Raw genomic sequence first — 14,378 nt, forward strand, 5'->3', positions numbered from 1 at the left:
AGCAATCGACAAGCTGTACTGTAGATGCAGCAATATAAACACAAGCCTCACCCACTTGCCTCAAACCTAAAAAAAGGTCTAACCCTAAAACCTCTACTAGAATCTGCAGGCGGGCTGATGTTGCCGCTTGTTGAATGAGGTGATGACTGAACAATTGGCCCTTAAACCAGACTTCCTGTTTTAATCATTCACAATCTGCTGTATGAACAACACAATGTCTCATCAACTGTAGCCTGTTAAAAGCATATCATGGCATTTCATTGTGGGAAGGTATTGTTTCCACCCCCCACCCCCCCACCCCCTATTACTGGCTGAGTGACCTACTAGTACAGGATTGAATACTGTACACTTTAGAGAAGCTGCTGCACATGTACATGAAAACATATGAAACACGTTTTTAGTATGTTTCTTGTTCCGCAACATGTTCTGTTTCTTCATATCTTTAAACTGAAACGCATGTGCCCTTTAACTAAATGTTGTTTCCATGCCGATGTTTCCTTTTTTTTTATCGTATTATTACACAGGCAGGAAGTAGGTTGAACTGACCTGCAATGTTTTCCCTCTATCTAACCCTCTTCTCTGTCTTGTTTTCATTGTCTCTTTCTGTTTTTGGCTCTTAGCACTCGCAGACAGTTACCCTCTACCCCCCTATCCTGCGCACAGGAATTCATGCATACGCACACACAAATGCAAACACCCACACACACACACACACATACACACGGGCGCGCACACGCACACATACACACACACACACACATCTCACCCAGTCCTCACACAGTCCCTTCCTGCTGCTATTGTAACAGAGCTTACAGTTCTCCTTTCTGTCTAGCTGCAACTGTCACAGCTGCTAGAGGAGGATGTGTGCGTGAGGGTGTGTTCACAAATGTGCGTTCGCCTCGCTCTCCCATCACAAGTTGATTGAATGCGGTCGCACGCTTTAGTCGCATAGTTCGGTGTTCTTTTGTTGGTTTGGATATATGGATCTACTAAATAGAACAGTATAAACATGGTGGACATGTACTCCAGGGTTTGGTCAAGTCACCAGGCCAAGCCGGGCTTGTCTCTGCCGGTGGTTCCTCAGGTAGGTGATCACACTGACACCAAAGCAGCTTTTACTGCTACATTTCAAATATTCAGTATCTGTGGTCAGCGTATGTTGTCATGTTTTGATAATGTTCTTGCTTCCTGCTTTGCGCAAAACAAATGTCAGCGCTGCACTTGTTTTCTTTCCTGTGCCGCGTGAAGTGAAGTGGTATAACTGGTGAACTGACAGAGCTGACAGTTATTGCTCAAAAGCTCATCCTTTCTGGATGTCAGTTTTTGACGTTTTACATTTTTTTAGTTTGGATGTTAAAGAATCATTTTTGTGTGTGTTTCTACATGTTGAGACTGTGTTCATGGCTTTAGAGCTGAATTTGACAGTTTTGTTTGTTGACATCCACATCTGCCGTCTGAGTGTTTCAGTTAGTAATCGTTAACGCAAACTCTTTCTGTCACCAGACTGGTGAACTAGTGTTACGATGTGATACACACCATTGAGCTGCTTCAAAATACAAGAGTGACTGAATATTTTCAAATGGTGCTTTTCATTCTGAAAAAAAAACAAAACAAAATGTTCCTTTTCTTCCAGTTTTGTTGTCTTTGTTTTGTGTTTTACTTGCAAGACAACAGATGTGTTTTCTGTCATTTGGGCTTTTTGTCTTTGTGGGAGAAAGTTAATAGTGTTGTCCTGTACACTGCAAAGATACTAGAGCATAGGACCAGTGTCAGAAGAAGTATTCTGATCCTTAACCTAAATACAAGTACCAACACATAAGTGTAAATATACTCCATCGTAAGTAAAAGTACAGAGGTATACTAGCAAAATGCACCGAGAGAATAAAATAAAAGTACATGTTCTGCAGACAAGTGGCCCCTGTGACTCATTATACATGACATAATTAGATTTTTAATACTGATGCATCAACGTGTAAGCAACATTTTACTGTTATGTGTATAAAATTAGGGGTCTTAGTTGTTGGGCCCTCTTAAGAGTCACAACATAAACCTGAGGGGTCATGAGATCATTCATGCTGTAGGAAAGAATAAAAAACAAAGGAATGGTAGAAAAAGTCAGATTAATTATTTGAACTCTTCTCCGAGCTTTGCTTTTTTGTGAAGTAATAAATAATTTGACCTCGTTTAGCCTTGAACAATTATTTAAAGGAAGCCATGTGAGAAGTTTAGAGAGGAAATGTCTCAACAACAACTCCTAGACATCTTTTTTTAAGAGGTCATGAGAGCCAAAACTTTTGGCAAGTAGTTGAATCTTATAAGGTTATCATGTTTTTGTTCATTGTAAAATCTTAATTAGAGAAGTAACTACCTGCCAAATGAATGTAGTGGAGTAAAAAGTACAATAATTCTCTCTTAAAAGTAGTGCCGTAGTAGTATAAAGTAGCACAAGATGGGAGAAAAAAAAGTAGTTCAAGTACCTGTAATTGTTCTTAAGTGCAGTACTTGAGTAAACGTACTTTCCACCACTGCATTGGAGTGACATATTTGCATGCTAGTACTCAGTGGTATTCCCTTCAAAGTGATGACTATCTATCACACCGTTACATCATAGAGTGTGTTGATATGTATCTGTTTGTACGTTGGTAACCCCTAAGCTATACACATTGTAATGCAGTTTTCCTTTCATTGCATGGGGGTTGGGTTTCAGTGGCTTTGTTCCAGAGGATGGGGGCATTCCAACGTAGCTATTTCAGAGATCAATGATGAAGCTCTTTCATTTCCTCTGTCTGCCTCTGTAGTCGTGTAGTTCAGTCGTGGTGTGTTGTTTGGAATCAATCTGCTTTTGGGTCAGTTGTCTGGTTGTCCGCATTGATCACCTCTCGGTTATATCGAGATCGATAATGAAGCAAAGTCAGCAAAGTGATAACACTGAATGGACAAAAAAAAAAAAACCCCATATAGTTGATGAGTAAGTCGATCATTTAAAATGATCTGCTTAGCTTGTTATATTATATGTTTCGTTCACGTTAATCATGTGTCTCCTGCATGTTTAGCAGCATGATGAACAGATGCAGCACAGACATACACACACACACACACACACACAGGTCTCAGGTCCTGGTAAATATAGACATGAGGCTAGGTAAGAGACAAGCAGTAGTTAGAGTGTAGCGTGAAAGAGACAGCAGCCTCTCTTTGTATTTGTGCTATCATGACGGCGTGTGAAAGGCCCTGCAGGGCAATAAATCCCGGGAGTCTCACGGTGAGGGATAATCGTCTCAGTGGAGTGCAGGTGAGGGGGAGAAAAACTTCAAGGAAGATGACATTGTTTTTATTTTGGTGTGTGTAGGGACGGGAGAGTGTGATTGTAACACTAAGTCATGGCATCACAGTTTCATGAGTATGGAGGACAGAGGCAGCCTTTCATCACCCTCAGTTTCACTCTCATCGGCGTTCTTTAAACAAATAAGTTGTGATGACTGGGGTCTATTTGCATGTTATGTTCCTGCCATGCAGCAATGACGTGGAACTCTTTTCATGAAAGCAACGTGATATGAAGGCTTCAACAGCTTCCCTCTGATAGACGGAAACTGAAAATGCAGTTTGTAGTTTTCGGTGCAACAAAACCAAAAAATAATGCATGAAGGCACTGATGGAAGTTTAACCTAGTTTTGGTGTCCTCTGCAGTCTTTGGTGTGGTATTTTGTTGTCTTTCTATCTGGCACTCATCATGGCTATCTTTACACACCGTAGATCAACACGATATATTCACACGTACATTTTGTACATTGTTTTTTACATGAGAGCTTTAAACCAGCGTTGCTATTTTGTGTTCAAGAAAATGAGACTAGAATAAGGTTTGATTCAGGTTGATCATTATAGTGGGAGGGAAACTTAGGTGGCGTGCGAGTGTGTGTGTTTTTTTTTTAGCTCCTTTTTTTTAAGCTGCTTCCTGTGCTCTGTAAGATGCGGAAGGCAGACTTAAGAGCTATAGTAAGAGCAGTGGACTGTAGACTGGCACCTCTAAAATACTTTTTACAAGTAACTCAAAGTGACTAGACTAACATGCAAACTTGTATTATGTTACAAATTTGTCTTTACCAGTGGTGGAGGAAGTACTGAGATCTTTTACTTAAGTAAAAATAGCAATACTACAATGAAAAAATACGTCATTACAAGTAAAGGTGTTATATTTATCATATATATTGTTGGAATATTAATTCATATTGATTAATTGACATGGAAGCAGCATTTTAAAGGGGACATAACATGCTTTTTGTGATTTTCATCGTCAATTTTATACTGTTATGATGTCAGATGTCTATGTTAAACATGGTCCAAGTTCCAAAACATGAGGTGAACGTATGAAAGTCAAAAGCCCAGGGCTTCAGCCTGCTCTGAACACTTCGTCTTCAAAGTTACTTCTACTTGCCCATCCAACTAAGGTTGTTCCATGGGCTGTTCGTTTTGTCCACTCGCATATTTCAAATCGTTTTTTTGGCTCGAATGTGTGTGAGAAGTTGACATTTTAAGTAAAGAACGAGAAAAAGAAGTGAAATCCTACTCATCAGAAGGGGGGCCTTAAAGAGACAGGAGCTAAAACAGCCTGTTTTAGACAGAGGCTACACTGGGGGGCCGCATAAAGGACCAGTATAAGATAAATAAGGTTAAGATAAATAATTTTTTGAAATGTAAATCATGCACAGATATTCCTATAGAGCCCCAGAATATAAATATAGAAAAAGTGAAATGTTCATGATATGTCCCCTTTAATGTATTTAAGGTAGAGCTCATTTTAACAAGTTATGCTGTTTGCCATAATGCATATTTTATAAAATATTGATCTGAAAAGTAGCTAGTAACCATATCTGTGAAATATATGTAATGGAATAAAAAGTACAATATATTCCTCTGAAATGTAGTGGAGTGGAAGTATAAAATATCATAAATACTCAAGTAAAGTATAAATATCTCAAATCGTAAGTAAATGTACTTAGTTATATTCCACTGTTGGTCTTTTAATAAAGCACGCACACACACACTGTTCATACATTAACTTTAGTTCTTGTTCTGTAAAAGCACCTGTTGATCTCCTTGAGTTCCTACATCTGCAGTTTTTCATCTTTCCACAGGTGAATAATGAACGTCGGCTGTCACCCGTCTATGCCAATGTAGCACAGCTTCGCCAAAGTATCTCCGAGTCTCCTCCCTCGGCTCCCTCGTCCTACTCTCCTTCCTGCCCTGACCCAGAGGGATGGGAGGTGCACGTTGACCAGGAAAGTGGACAGGAGTATTATTATAACCCCACCACGGGGCGCACCACCTGGGACAGCCCCTTTCTAGACTCCCCCACAGACCCTGAGCCGTTCCCTGCAGAGGAGCCTTGTTCCCCCTCACCTCCTCAGTCTCCTGCCCTCTCTCCGTCCACTGCCTCTCCCCCTACGTGTACCTCAGACTGGGAGCAGTTAGTGGATGAGACCAGCGGTCGTCCCTACTTCTACAATCCAATGTCTGGGGAGACGTCTTGGGAGCCTCCAGAACAGCTGAGCCCGTATCCCCCTCTGATGGAGCCTATGAGTGTGCACAGGTTTCACGAGGACGGGCCGGTAAGGACAGTCTGGCTGCTCTACTTAGCCTCCCTTGTCTCCTGTTTTAGCTTCACCCAGGGGAAAGCTGTAAATACAGTCTTGCTTTTAATGGAATTAAATCTCCTGCACCTACATAGCAGACATTTTCATTAGGAAAGCCCACAGCAACAGTGCAGAATGTCCCCAGTAGTGTCCTCAACTTTAAAAGACGGGACATTTGCCCTCATTTTGAATTAATTTTAGTATTCCAGACGACTACAGTCTTTGGATTCAAGAAATATCTGCAGACGTCCCATAATGCTTCACTTGATAGAAAAACTTCAGTGCAATTATTTCACACATTTATTGTATTAGATGGTTTTCAGCTGATTTTCTTCACAATATGAGCAACACATGACCCCTTTTCTGCCTCTTAATGACTTTTTTGAGCTGGAAAAGCAACATTATTGGGTCAAGGATGAATAATACTCTGAGGATGTGGAAATGCTGTGGCTTATTTATCAAAGTCATAGAAAAGTCATTGAGCTCTGTATCAGGGTCACAACAGGAAAAGATTCAGCTGACATGAGATGTAACAACAGTTAAACACAAAAAAATGAACTGAGGCTAAGACCAGTGTCAGTATTTATTGATTACTGCACTGTTTCTCAACCTGGAGGTAGTGAAGGAATAGTTTGACATTTTGGGATGTACATTTATTCACTTGCTTGCCGAGAGTCAGAAGACTCTATCAATCTTCTCATCTAACTCTCTGCAAGAAGGCAAATAAGCTTATTTCCCACAATCCCACAATGTCAAACTATTCCTTCACTTTTATCAAATCCTGGCTTTTTCTTGTGAAATACAGGAGAGTTTTTCCCTCTTTAGGACTTGAAAAACTATTAAAATCAAATAATCTGAGAAGAAAACATCACTTTTTGGTTGAACTGGTCTCAGCTCACAGACATAATGCAGCCTGTGATGAAGAGTTGTGAGTAGGCATTACATGGCTACAAAGGCCTAAAAAGGTTTAGAGCCAATTAATTGTATTTTCAAGTTTGTGTGTGTGTGTTTTAATGTACACACTGTGTTTTTTCTATCATCCCCAGCCTCCTCTACCTGAGGAGGACTACCCCTCAGAGGAGTACCCAGCTGCTGATCGACCAGAGTCCTACGAGGAGCTTCTTGCCACAGGCCCTCCTACCCTCCCTAAGGAGTACACCCTCGGCCACGTGAGCCGGACTATCATCCCCAGGGCTAACCTGGACCGCAGTACCCCGGCCGGTTGGAACCTCACTGTGGACTCCAACGGGACCTGGGTGTTCAGCAGTGAACACTCTCCAGATCAGGTAACTCAGAGGCTTGACTGAAAACAGAAGATATGGAAACAGATGGAACTGAAATCCTCTCAAGTTTTTAAATGTAGTTGTTACGCAACGGTCTGGTTGCTTGGGTTAATATGTTTCAGACATACAGAGATAAAAAGATACAGACATTGAGAGATGTTTCCAGCACGGCTACGACAATGTTTAATCGCAGAAACTTTTTTTTTTAGCTCAGGAACGTGATAAACCGTCTCAAATCCTGCAAACTTTATCACCTTGACACACCTGGCTAATTGCTGCCTGAAAGTGGGTATCATTGTCAGATCCTCGGTTTCGGAGAGTTACAAAAACTTTTTGGATGCAGTCCCCCCTTTCCCAGCGTGGGAAAGACCCGACAGTGAGAAAATCACTTGTTTGAGGCAAACTGACACGTTTACAATGTCAAATATTTTTCAAGAATCATACAGAGAGAAAAAAAACAGTAGCCTCAAAAAAACCATGATGAAACGTGGCTTCTGAGAAAGTTGTGCAACTCTTGCTTTAAATCGACTGAAAAAGAACTTCACTTTCTTATTGCCATGCTTTCAGAGGGTAATATTCTTTTAATATACGACGGGGGGCCCAAAAATTCCCAGAACTGGAAACATTTCCCATAGTCTTCTTTTGTCACTGTGTCCAGAGCCGCCTGCGTTTCTTCCACGGTAGCAAATCTCCCTTTCAGTCCCAATTTTAGTTTCACCAAGCTATAGGCGCACACTACCTAGCAGCAAATCCAATAACTACACCCTACTCCTGTTGTATCGATGGCTTCCGGGAATATTTGGGACCCCCTTCATATACAGAGCATAATAATAATAATAAAGTGTGGGAGAGGAGCTTTTCATGAGAGTTTTATGATTTATGAGCTTCCGTACATTATAGTCATTTCCTTTCAAGGGAAGGAGTGAATCTACTTTCAATTTCTCTTTTTTTGAAACATTAGTGATGTTGACTCATCTTTACCAAAGAAATTTCTGTTATGTAACAGTGGATCAAGTCAATGGATGATCAGGGGCAGACCTACTACTACCTGAGAGACGGCTCCAAGTCCCAGTGGCAGTTGCCTGAGGTAAACTTCTTTCACTGCATTAGATGTTTATCACAGCTGGGATTTTCCTGCCTCTCTTCTGCTGAATTTGTGGTCTTTTAGGCACCAGTTGAATATCAGTAGAATCAAATTTACTCTGGCCTCGTTTGTAGTAAAACAAGTGCTTGTATTTTTCTTGTTATTGCTGCTCAACATATAAAATGTTTCTATTGAAATTAACCTAAACAAAGCTGTGTTTTGGTCCCTCCAGGCCCCTGTAGCTCCCGGCCACTCCAGGGTGGAGAATGGCATTGAGGCAGACAATGTGTCAGTCATCAAGAACTGGAGACACACCATGGGACCTGCACAGCTCAGCTCAGCTCATGATGATGGGGTACATACACACACACACACACACACACACACACACACACACACTCGGACCTGCACGTACATGCTGTATCACACAGGGCATACATGCAGGGTGTGTCAGTCGGCTTAGACAGAAAGCCTCAGTCAGGCAAAAGTAGTGAGGGTGAGTCCCTGTTTAACAACTGACACTCCTAGGTTTTTAACCCTTATTTAGCAAGGCAAATTGACTGCAGTACATTCTTATTTACAGTAACAGCTCTGGGACAGAGCTGCAGAGGGAGGGAGGGAGGGCTACATTCATACACAAACATTTGGGAGTTGCTGGATACAAATAGGGAGGGGTTAAAGCGGGATTTGGCAGGTGAACGGACCATAAGATCCAGTGACTTCTGGTACAGCGGGGGAAAAATGACTCACCTCAAAATAACTCCCAAGTTGATTTGTACTGTGAGCTCCGGTGGACTCGTTTTCTTTGCGGACAGGCTGTGTGATCAGCTGACCGTCTTTTAAGCACCCATTTCTCGCTGTGGCTCTAAGCTGTGCTGCATTTGAATCAACCAGATAACTTGAACATCACATCATGTACATATCCACTGTCTAATTAAAAAAAAAATCTAAAATGAATTACATTACTTATGCAAGCTATAATATACTTTCTAATTGGGAAATACTCATCCCAATTTGAGGGCACTATATGCTCCTCATACTAGCAGCGGGACCAGTATCACATAGCTAAGAGCACACCCCGCCTGTGCTGACAGCGAGGGCAAACAGACAAGGGGAGGAGGACCCTTGCAGGGGAGTCCTGACAGTCTTCACCAGCACCGTCGGTCGGGGCGATAAGTGTGCCCCCGCTATCTCCTTGGTGATGTCAGTCAAGAACCGCCTAGCAGGAGGTGTCAGCTACCGTACCAGTAGCTTGCGAGACAGATAGCCAAGTTGCACATTAAACAGCCTGTGTGTTTGTTGATATTTGTTGAGCTCTGTTTGAAACGTTACATTTGAAATTACCTACAACTTCAGAAAAAGCAACTCCGTTTAGGCTCGCTCCCCTTCTGTAGCTACAGATGGGTGACAAATTAAAGGAAAAACCGGTACAGGTCTGAATGCTTGACCCTTACAGTGAGTCCAGTGACTCTGTTATGCTTTAGGGGGCATTTTTCTGGCATGGTTGGGTCCACTTGTCCCCTTAGAGGGAAGCGTCACTGCAAATCAATACAAAGTTGTTCTTAGTGATCAGCTTTAATCTATGATGAAACATTTCTATCATGATGGGAGTTTCTCTTTCAGGATGACACCGCCCCAATTCACAGGGCACCAGGGGTCACTGAATGGTTCGATGAGTATGAAAATGATGTGAATCGTATGCTACGGCCTTTGCAGTCACCAGGTTTCAACCTAGTTGAACACCTATGGGAGATTTTGGCGCGATGTCTTAGACAGCGCTCTCCACCTCCATCATCAAAACACCAAATGAAGGAATATCTTTTGGAAGAATGATGTTCATCCATCCACTAGAGTTCAGAGACTTGTGTAGATGCATTTTAAGCTGTTCTGGTTGCATGTGGTGGCCCAACGCCTTACTAAGACACTTTTTGTGGGTTTTTCCTTTAATTTGTCACTCGTCTGTTGATGCTAGATGCTCAAGTAGCGTGACCACGAGTTTATGGACATCTGCACGCATGAACCTAGTGAAAGGAAGTGATGAGAACGGAAAAAGGATGTGTGTTGGGTGTGGGTACAGTGCCGTGGGGTGACATTATTCTCTGATTTGTTGAGTGAGTATCTCAATGGCATCAGCTGGAAGGAACACCAGGCTGCAGCACACGAAAAATGAACTCGCTTGACGTTATTATGTATGAAACTGCTAATCGGATTTATTTAATTACTTTTCTGGCCCACTTTAACCCCTGCAAATAAGTATATAAATAGTAAGCCTTTAAGGCCAATTTATGCTTTCTCCGTTCCGTGTTCTGCAGACAGCTGTGGTCTTGTGGACGTGCACATTGCTCCATACATACTTTTTTCAGAGGTCCGTGGACATAAAAACGTTTCACATGTGCCTGCTTGTACTGTAAAAAGGGTTGCTGCATGATAACTGAACGCAATAATCTGTTACTGCAACCACACTTGCTGTATTGTATTTCATTGTCTCACCGGCACCTTAAACAACAAGCCGACACCAACACAGCCCCTTGTATTGTTTTACACAGGGCTATTTTCAGTCTGAATACAGCTGAGGAGTTCCTGTATGTTGCTGAACAACAATAAAAAAGTCAAAAAAAAAGAAAAGCAGTAGCATAATGACACTAGGAATACAGTACATACATACACTAGACGAGACAGGCATTCCTGTTTGCTTTTCTAGTACATATGCAGTTGATGTGCTTGCTATGCGTACAGTCTGTGCGGTCACAAATTTTGGGCTGCACGCGGACATCCGCAGGTGAGCCATGCAGACTCTCGCAGAAATTATGAATTGGCCTTAAATACTTGTGCTTTTCCCAGCAGCAGCTCGGCTGTAGCAGTTGGGAATCTAACACCTTGTTCAAGGGCACACCAGTGGTAGCATTTAAGCATTTGTTTCTTTCTCCCAGATTTAACAGATTTGTCCTTTTGAATTGTATCTCTAGCTCCCATAAAATACACTGCATGGCCTATGTAGATGCCCAGACATCAACACCCAAATGTGACTGTTGAACATCTAATTCCAAAATTATGGGGATTAATCTGCAACTATAACAGCCTCCTGTATCTAGGAAGACCTTCCACCAGATTTTGGGAACCTGGCTGCAGGGATTTCCTCTCATTCAGCCACAAAAGCATTAGTGAGGTCACTGATGTTGGTCGATAAGGCCTGCCTCACAGTTGATGTTCCAGTTCATCCCATTTCCAGTTCATTGGATGGGGGTTGCAGCCAATCAGGTTCCATACCAAAACTAGGAAAACCACTTCTTTATGGACTTGGCTTTGTGCACGAGGTCATTGTCATGTTGAAACAGGAAAAGGTCTTTCCCAAACTGTTGCTGCAACAATCTTGCTGCAACATTGGAAGCACACTATTGTCTAAATGTCATTGTATGCTAGTAGCATTAAGACTTCCCTTAATTTGAACCAAGGAGTCTGAACCCAAACAAACCCTACCCCCCTTTTGTATGTAGGTCACACAAACACAATCAAGAGAAAAACAATAAGAATAAATAAATAAATAATCCTAGAATAACTTTTAATACAGTACTTTAATTCCTATGATGTTCTGCCCTCATGTTTTATGATTTATGACTCCTAATATCTCCATCATCTGTTCTTCTTTTGTTCAGAGGTTCGTCCCAACTCACAGGAGGAACACATCAGACTACAGCAGCGACAGCTCCAGTACAGGAAACTCTCCAGAGACGCAGCATAATGTGAGTGGAACATTTCCAGTCCAGTTCAGTTCAGTCCAGTCTGCTGATACTTATTACTCTATATTAGCTTGAGGCAGAAAAAATTTGTTAGTTATCCATTAAGTACTGTGACCAGCTGACATATCTGAATGGTGTTCTGTGTTTCTCTCTTAAGGCTTTTGGGTTTAGACCCTGCAGAAACCCCTATTATCTGACCTCGAGGTGGCTGCGCTATAATGTGGGTTGTTAGCTTGAGCGCTCACCTTAGCTTGATCCATAGATAGCAGCGTCTATCTATGATTGGCAAAAAGTGTGATTTTCAGTCACTCAAGGAACATCTGTTGCACGTGAACAGACATGTTTCATTCCCTGCATCGAAATATGTTCATTTAAATCATCCTGTCTCTCATTTAGTGATTAATTTCCTCTTCTGGGATACATCTTACAACCAAACTCAGCCTGATAAACCCTTTGTATATATTCACATTGTCAGCTATGGCATCTATAGCATCTATAGTGTTTGGGGTTTGAGGTCAGGTGTTACCATGCACTTCACTACAGATTTTTGACTGATATATTTACAGTGAATGACCAAAAACAGCACCTATGACCATTATATAAAGCCAAAAAAGAAATATCGAGCTTACTGCTTTACGACAGCCATGATCATTGCTGTTACCAAATGTTTGTTTTAATTTTCCAATCTGCATTTTTACTCAGTGACAGTCCAAAAACGTACATCTCCAAAGCTTTAATGAGATTAAAACAACTGTTTGTTGTTCAAATGCAGCGACAGATCCCTCCTGATGAGCCAACCACGCCCCTGAAGATATTAAACATGGTGTACATAAAGCATACACAGGATTAGAGCTGAAACGATAAGCAGATAAATCAATTAATGGATTGTCAGAACATCTCCTCGTTCCAGCTTCTCAACTGTGAGGATTTGCTGCATTTCTTTGTCTTACGTGACCTATAACCTCAATATCAATTTGAAGACGTCACCTTGGGCTGTTAGGAGATTCTGATGGGCATTTTTGACGTTTTATAGATCAGATGATTAATCTATTAATCTGTACTCAGAACAGGCTAAAGTGATGAAATATTCCTCCAATGAACAACATCATCTCTTGTCACAATTCACAAAATAATGAAAAATAATTGAACCTCCTTCCCTCGGAGTTTCAGACAATCGACTGCATCAAAACGTCCCCATTCGAGTCCACCAGCGGACCTTTGTTTCATGTCAACCCCCCCCATACCCACATTTCCTGCCTTTCACATTAATTGCAATTGATTTTTAAAGCATGAGATTCATTTAGGGAATTGATAATTGTGTACAAAATATTCTAGAGAAGTTTGGATGTGAAGTTTGTGTGTCCCTCGCGTGTCCTTCATATCATCATAAACAGTAACTTGCCTTTTCTCATATGTCTTAACGATTACAAATAGTTTACAAAGAATTAAAACGTTGTAATCTTTTACAATTTCAGGTGCACAACTTAGAGAAAGCTGGCATTCTCAACAAAACTAAAGTGTGTGAGAACGGTAAAAAAGTCAGGTAAGCCAAAACCAGGCATGACACACTCATGTTTCAATTTTTGGGTGTGTTTGGTATCATGTGTCATCAACCACAAAAACTCTCTGTTGCTTTGTTTGTGTTGTAAGTGATGGTTATACCCCCCCCCTGTTTCAGGAAAAACTGGACCCAGACATGGACGGTTCTCCACGGAGGAGTGCTGACGTTCCACAAGGACCCAAAGTCTGCAGCGACAGGGGCCTCGGTACGATGTGCACTTAAGTAATATTAAGAACAGACTCTTTGTATGTAAGAGGAAAACGCTCATTGTGTGTTAATAAGAAGCTCTGACACTCGAATGCTGCATTCCTACTCAGGTTGCATTCTGTACATTTCTGAGAAGCTTGTAAGTGAATGAGACGTTATAGATCGTGTTAACCACTGACTTTTCTATTTTTGCAGTTTCAATAAATTTCCCCTAAAACTTTCTTAACATACTTTACACTTTAATATCATTTTTCACACCTATGAAAGGAAACGAAACATTAACCTGCAGCATATGATGCGGGCCGGTGCGTCACGTTTATGAGGAGTGACAGCGCAGACGAGCCCCTCGGGTCATGAGCCGACAGGGACAGTCGGAGCTTTTGTTTTGTAGGAATGCGGTGCCGTCAGTTTCTTTAAACAGCTGTATTTTCCTCCGCGCAGAACAAGACCAATCAGATCGTTCCGGAGGTCACGGTGGACCTGCGGGGAGCGGTGATTGGCTGGGCCTCGAAGGACAAATCCAGCAAAAAGAATGTTTTAGAGGTGTGTATGTTTGTTGACAGTGAACATATATAATGTATGCCCAATTAGAGGATTTTTTTTATCCCGAGCAGAAAACACGTGCGCTTATATTTTTAGCACTGTTATATTTTTAGCATGAGTACTGTGAACGTGATTTGTGAGTCGTGTAACTATTGTTTCCCAAAACATTTTGATGAATTGCGTCCTCTATAATATATATAATTTTCTCTGTTTTCAGTTAAAAGGCAGGAACGGCGTTGAGTTTCTGATTCAGTACGATACAGAAAGCATCATCAATGACTGGCACAAAGTCTTAATGGACACCATACGACAGCTGGTAAGTCCTTTCATCAC

General features: G+C 41.5%; 1 protein-coding gene across 2 annotated transcripts in view; it reads left to right on the plus strand.

Moving 5' to 3' along the window:
- Nucleotides 1-14,378, plus strand: part of arhgap27 (Rho GTPase activating protein 27) — a 28,939-nt gene that overhangs the window by 9,785 nt on the left and 4,776 nt on the right. Inside the window, exons 1-10 of one of the 2 annotated variants that reach the window (XM_042398209.1) lie at nucleotides 786-1,084; nucleotides 5,133-5,606; nucleotides 6,677-6,916; nucleotides 7,920-8,000; nucleotides 8,230-8,352; nucleotides 11,651-11,737; nucleotides 13,210-13,277; nucleotides 13,413-13,500; nucleotides 13,944-14,045; nucleotides 14,263-14,361. In XM_042398209.1, the coding sequence (XP_042254143.1) occupies nucleotides 1,010-1,084; nucleotides 5,133-5,606; nucleotides 6,677-6,916; nucleotides 7,920-8,000; nucleotides 8,230-8,352; nucleotides 11,651-11,737; nucleotides 13,210-13,277; nucleotides 13,413-13,500; nucleotides 13,944-14,045; nucleotides 14,263-14,361 (1,437 nt within the window). In that variant the 5' untranslated portion in view covers nucleotides 786-1,009. Of the gene's footprint in view, nucleotides 1-785; nucleotides 1,085-5,132; nucleotides 5,607-6,676; nucleotides 6,917-7,919; nucleotides 8,001-8,229; nucleotides 8,353-11,650; nucleotides 11,738-13,209; nucleotides 13,278-13,412; nucleotides 13,501-13,943; nucleotides 14,046-14,262; nucleotides 14,362-14,378 lie in introns of those variants that run through there. The other variant, XM_042398208.1, reaches the window with a different exon arrangement.

This window comes from Thunnus maccoyii, chromosome 20 (assembly GCF_910596095.1).
Source record: "Thunnus maccoyii chromosome 20, fThuMac1.1, whole genome shotgun sequence".
NCBI classification, from domain to species: Eukaryota; Metazoa; Chordata; class Actinopteri; order Scombriformes; family Scombridae; genus Thunnus; species Thunnus maccoyii.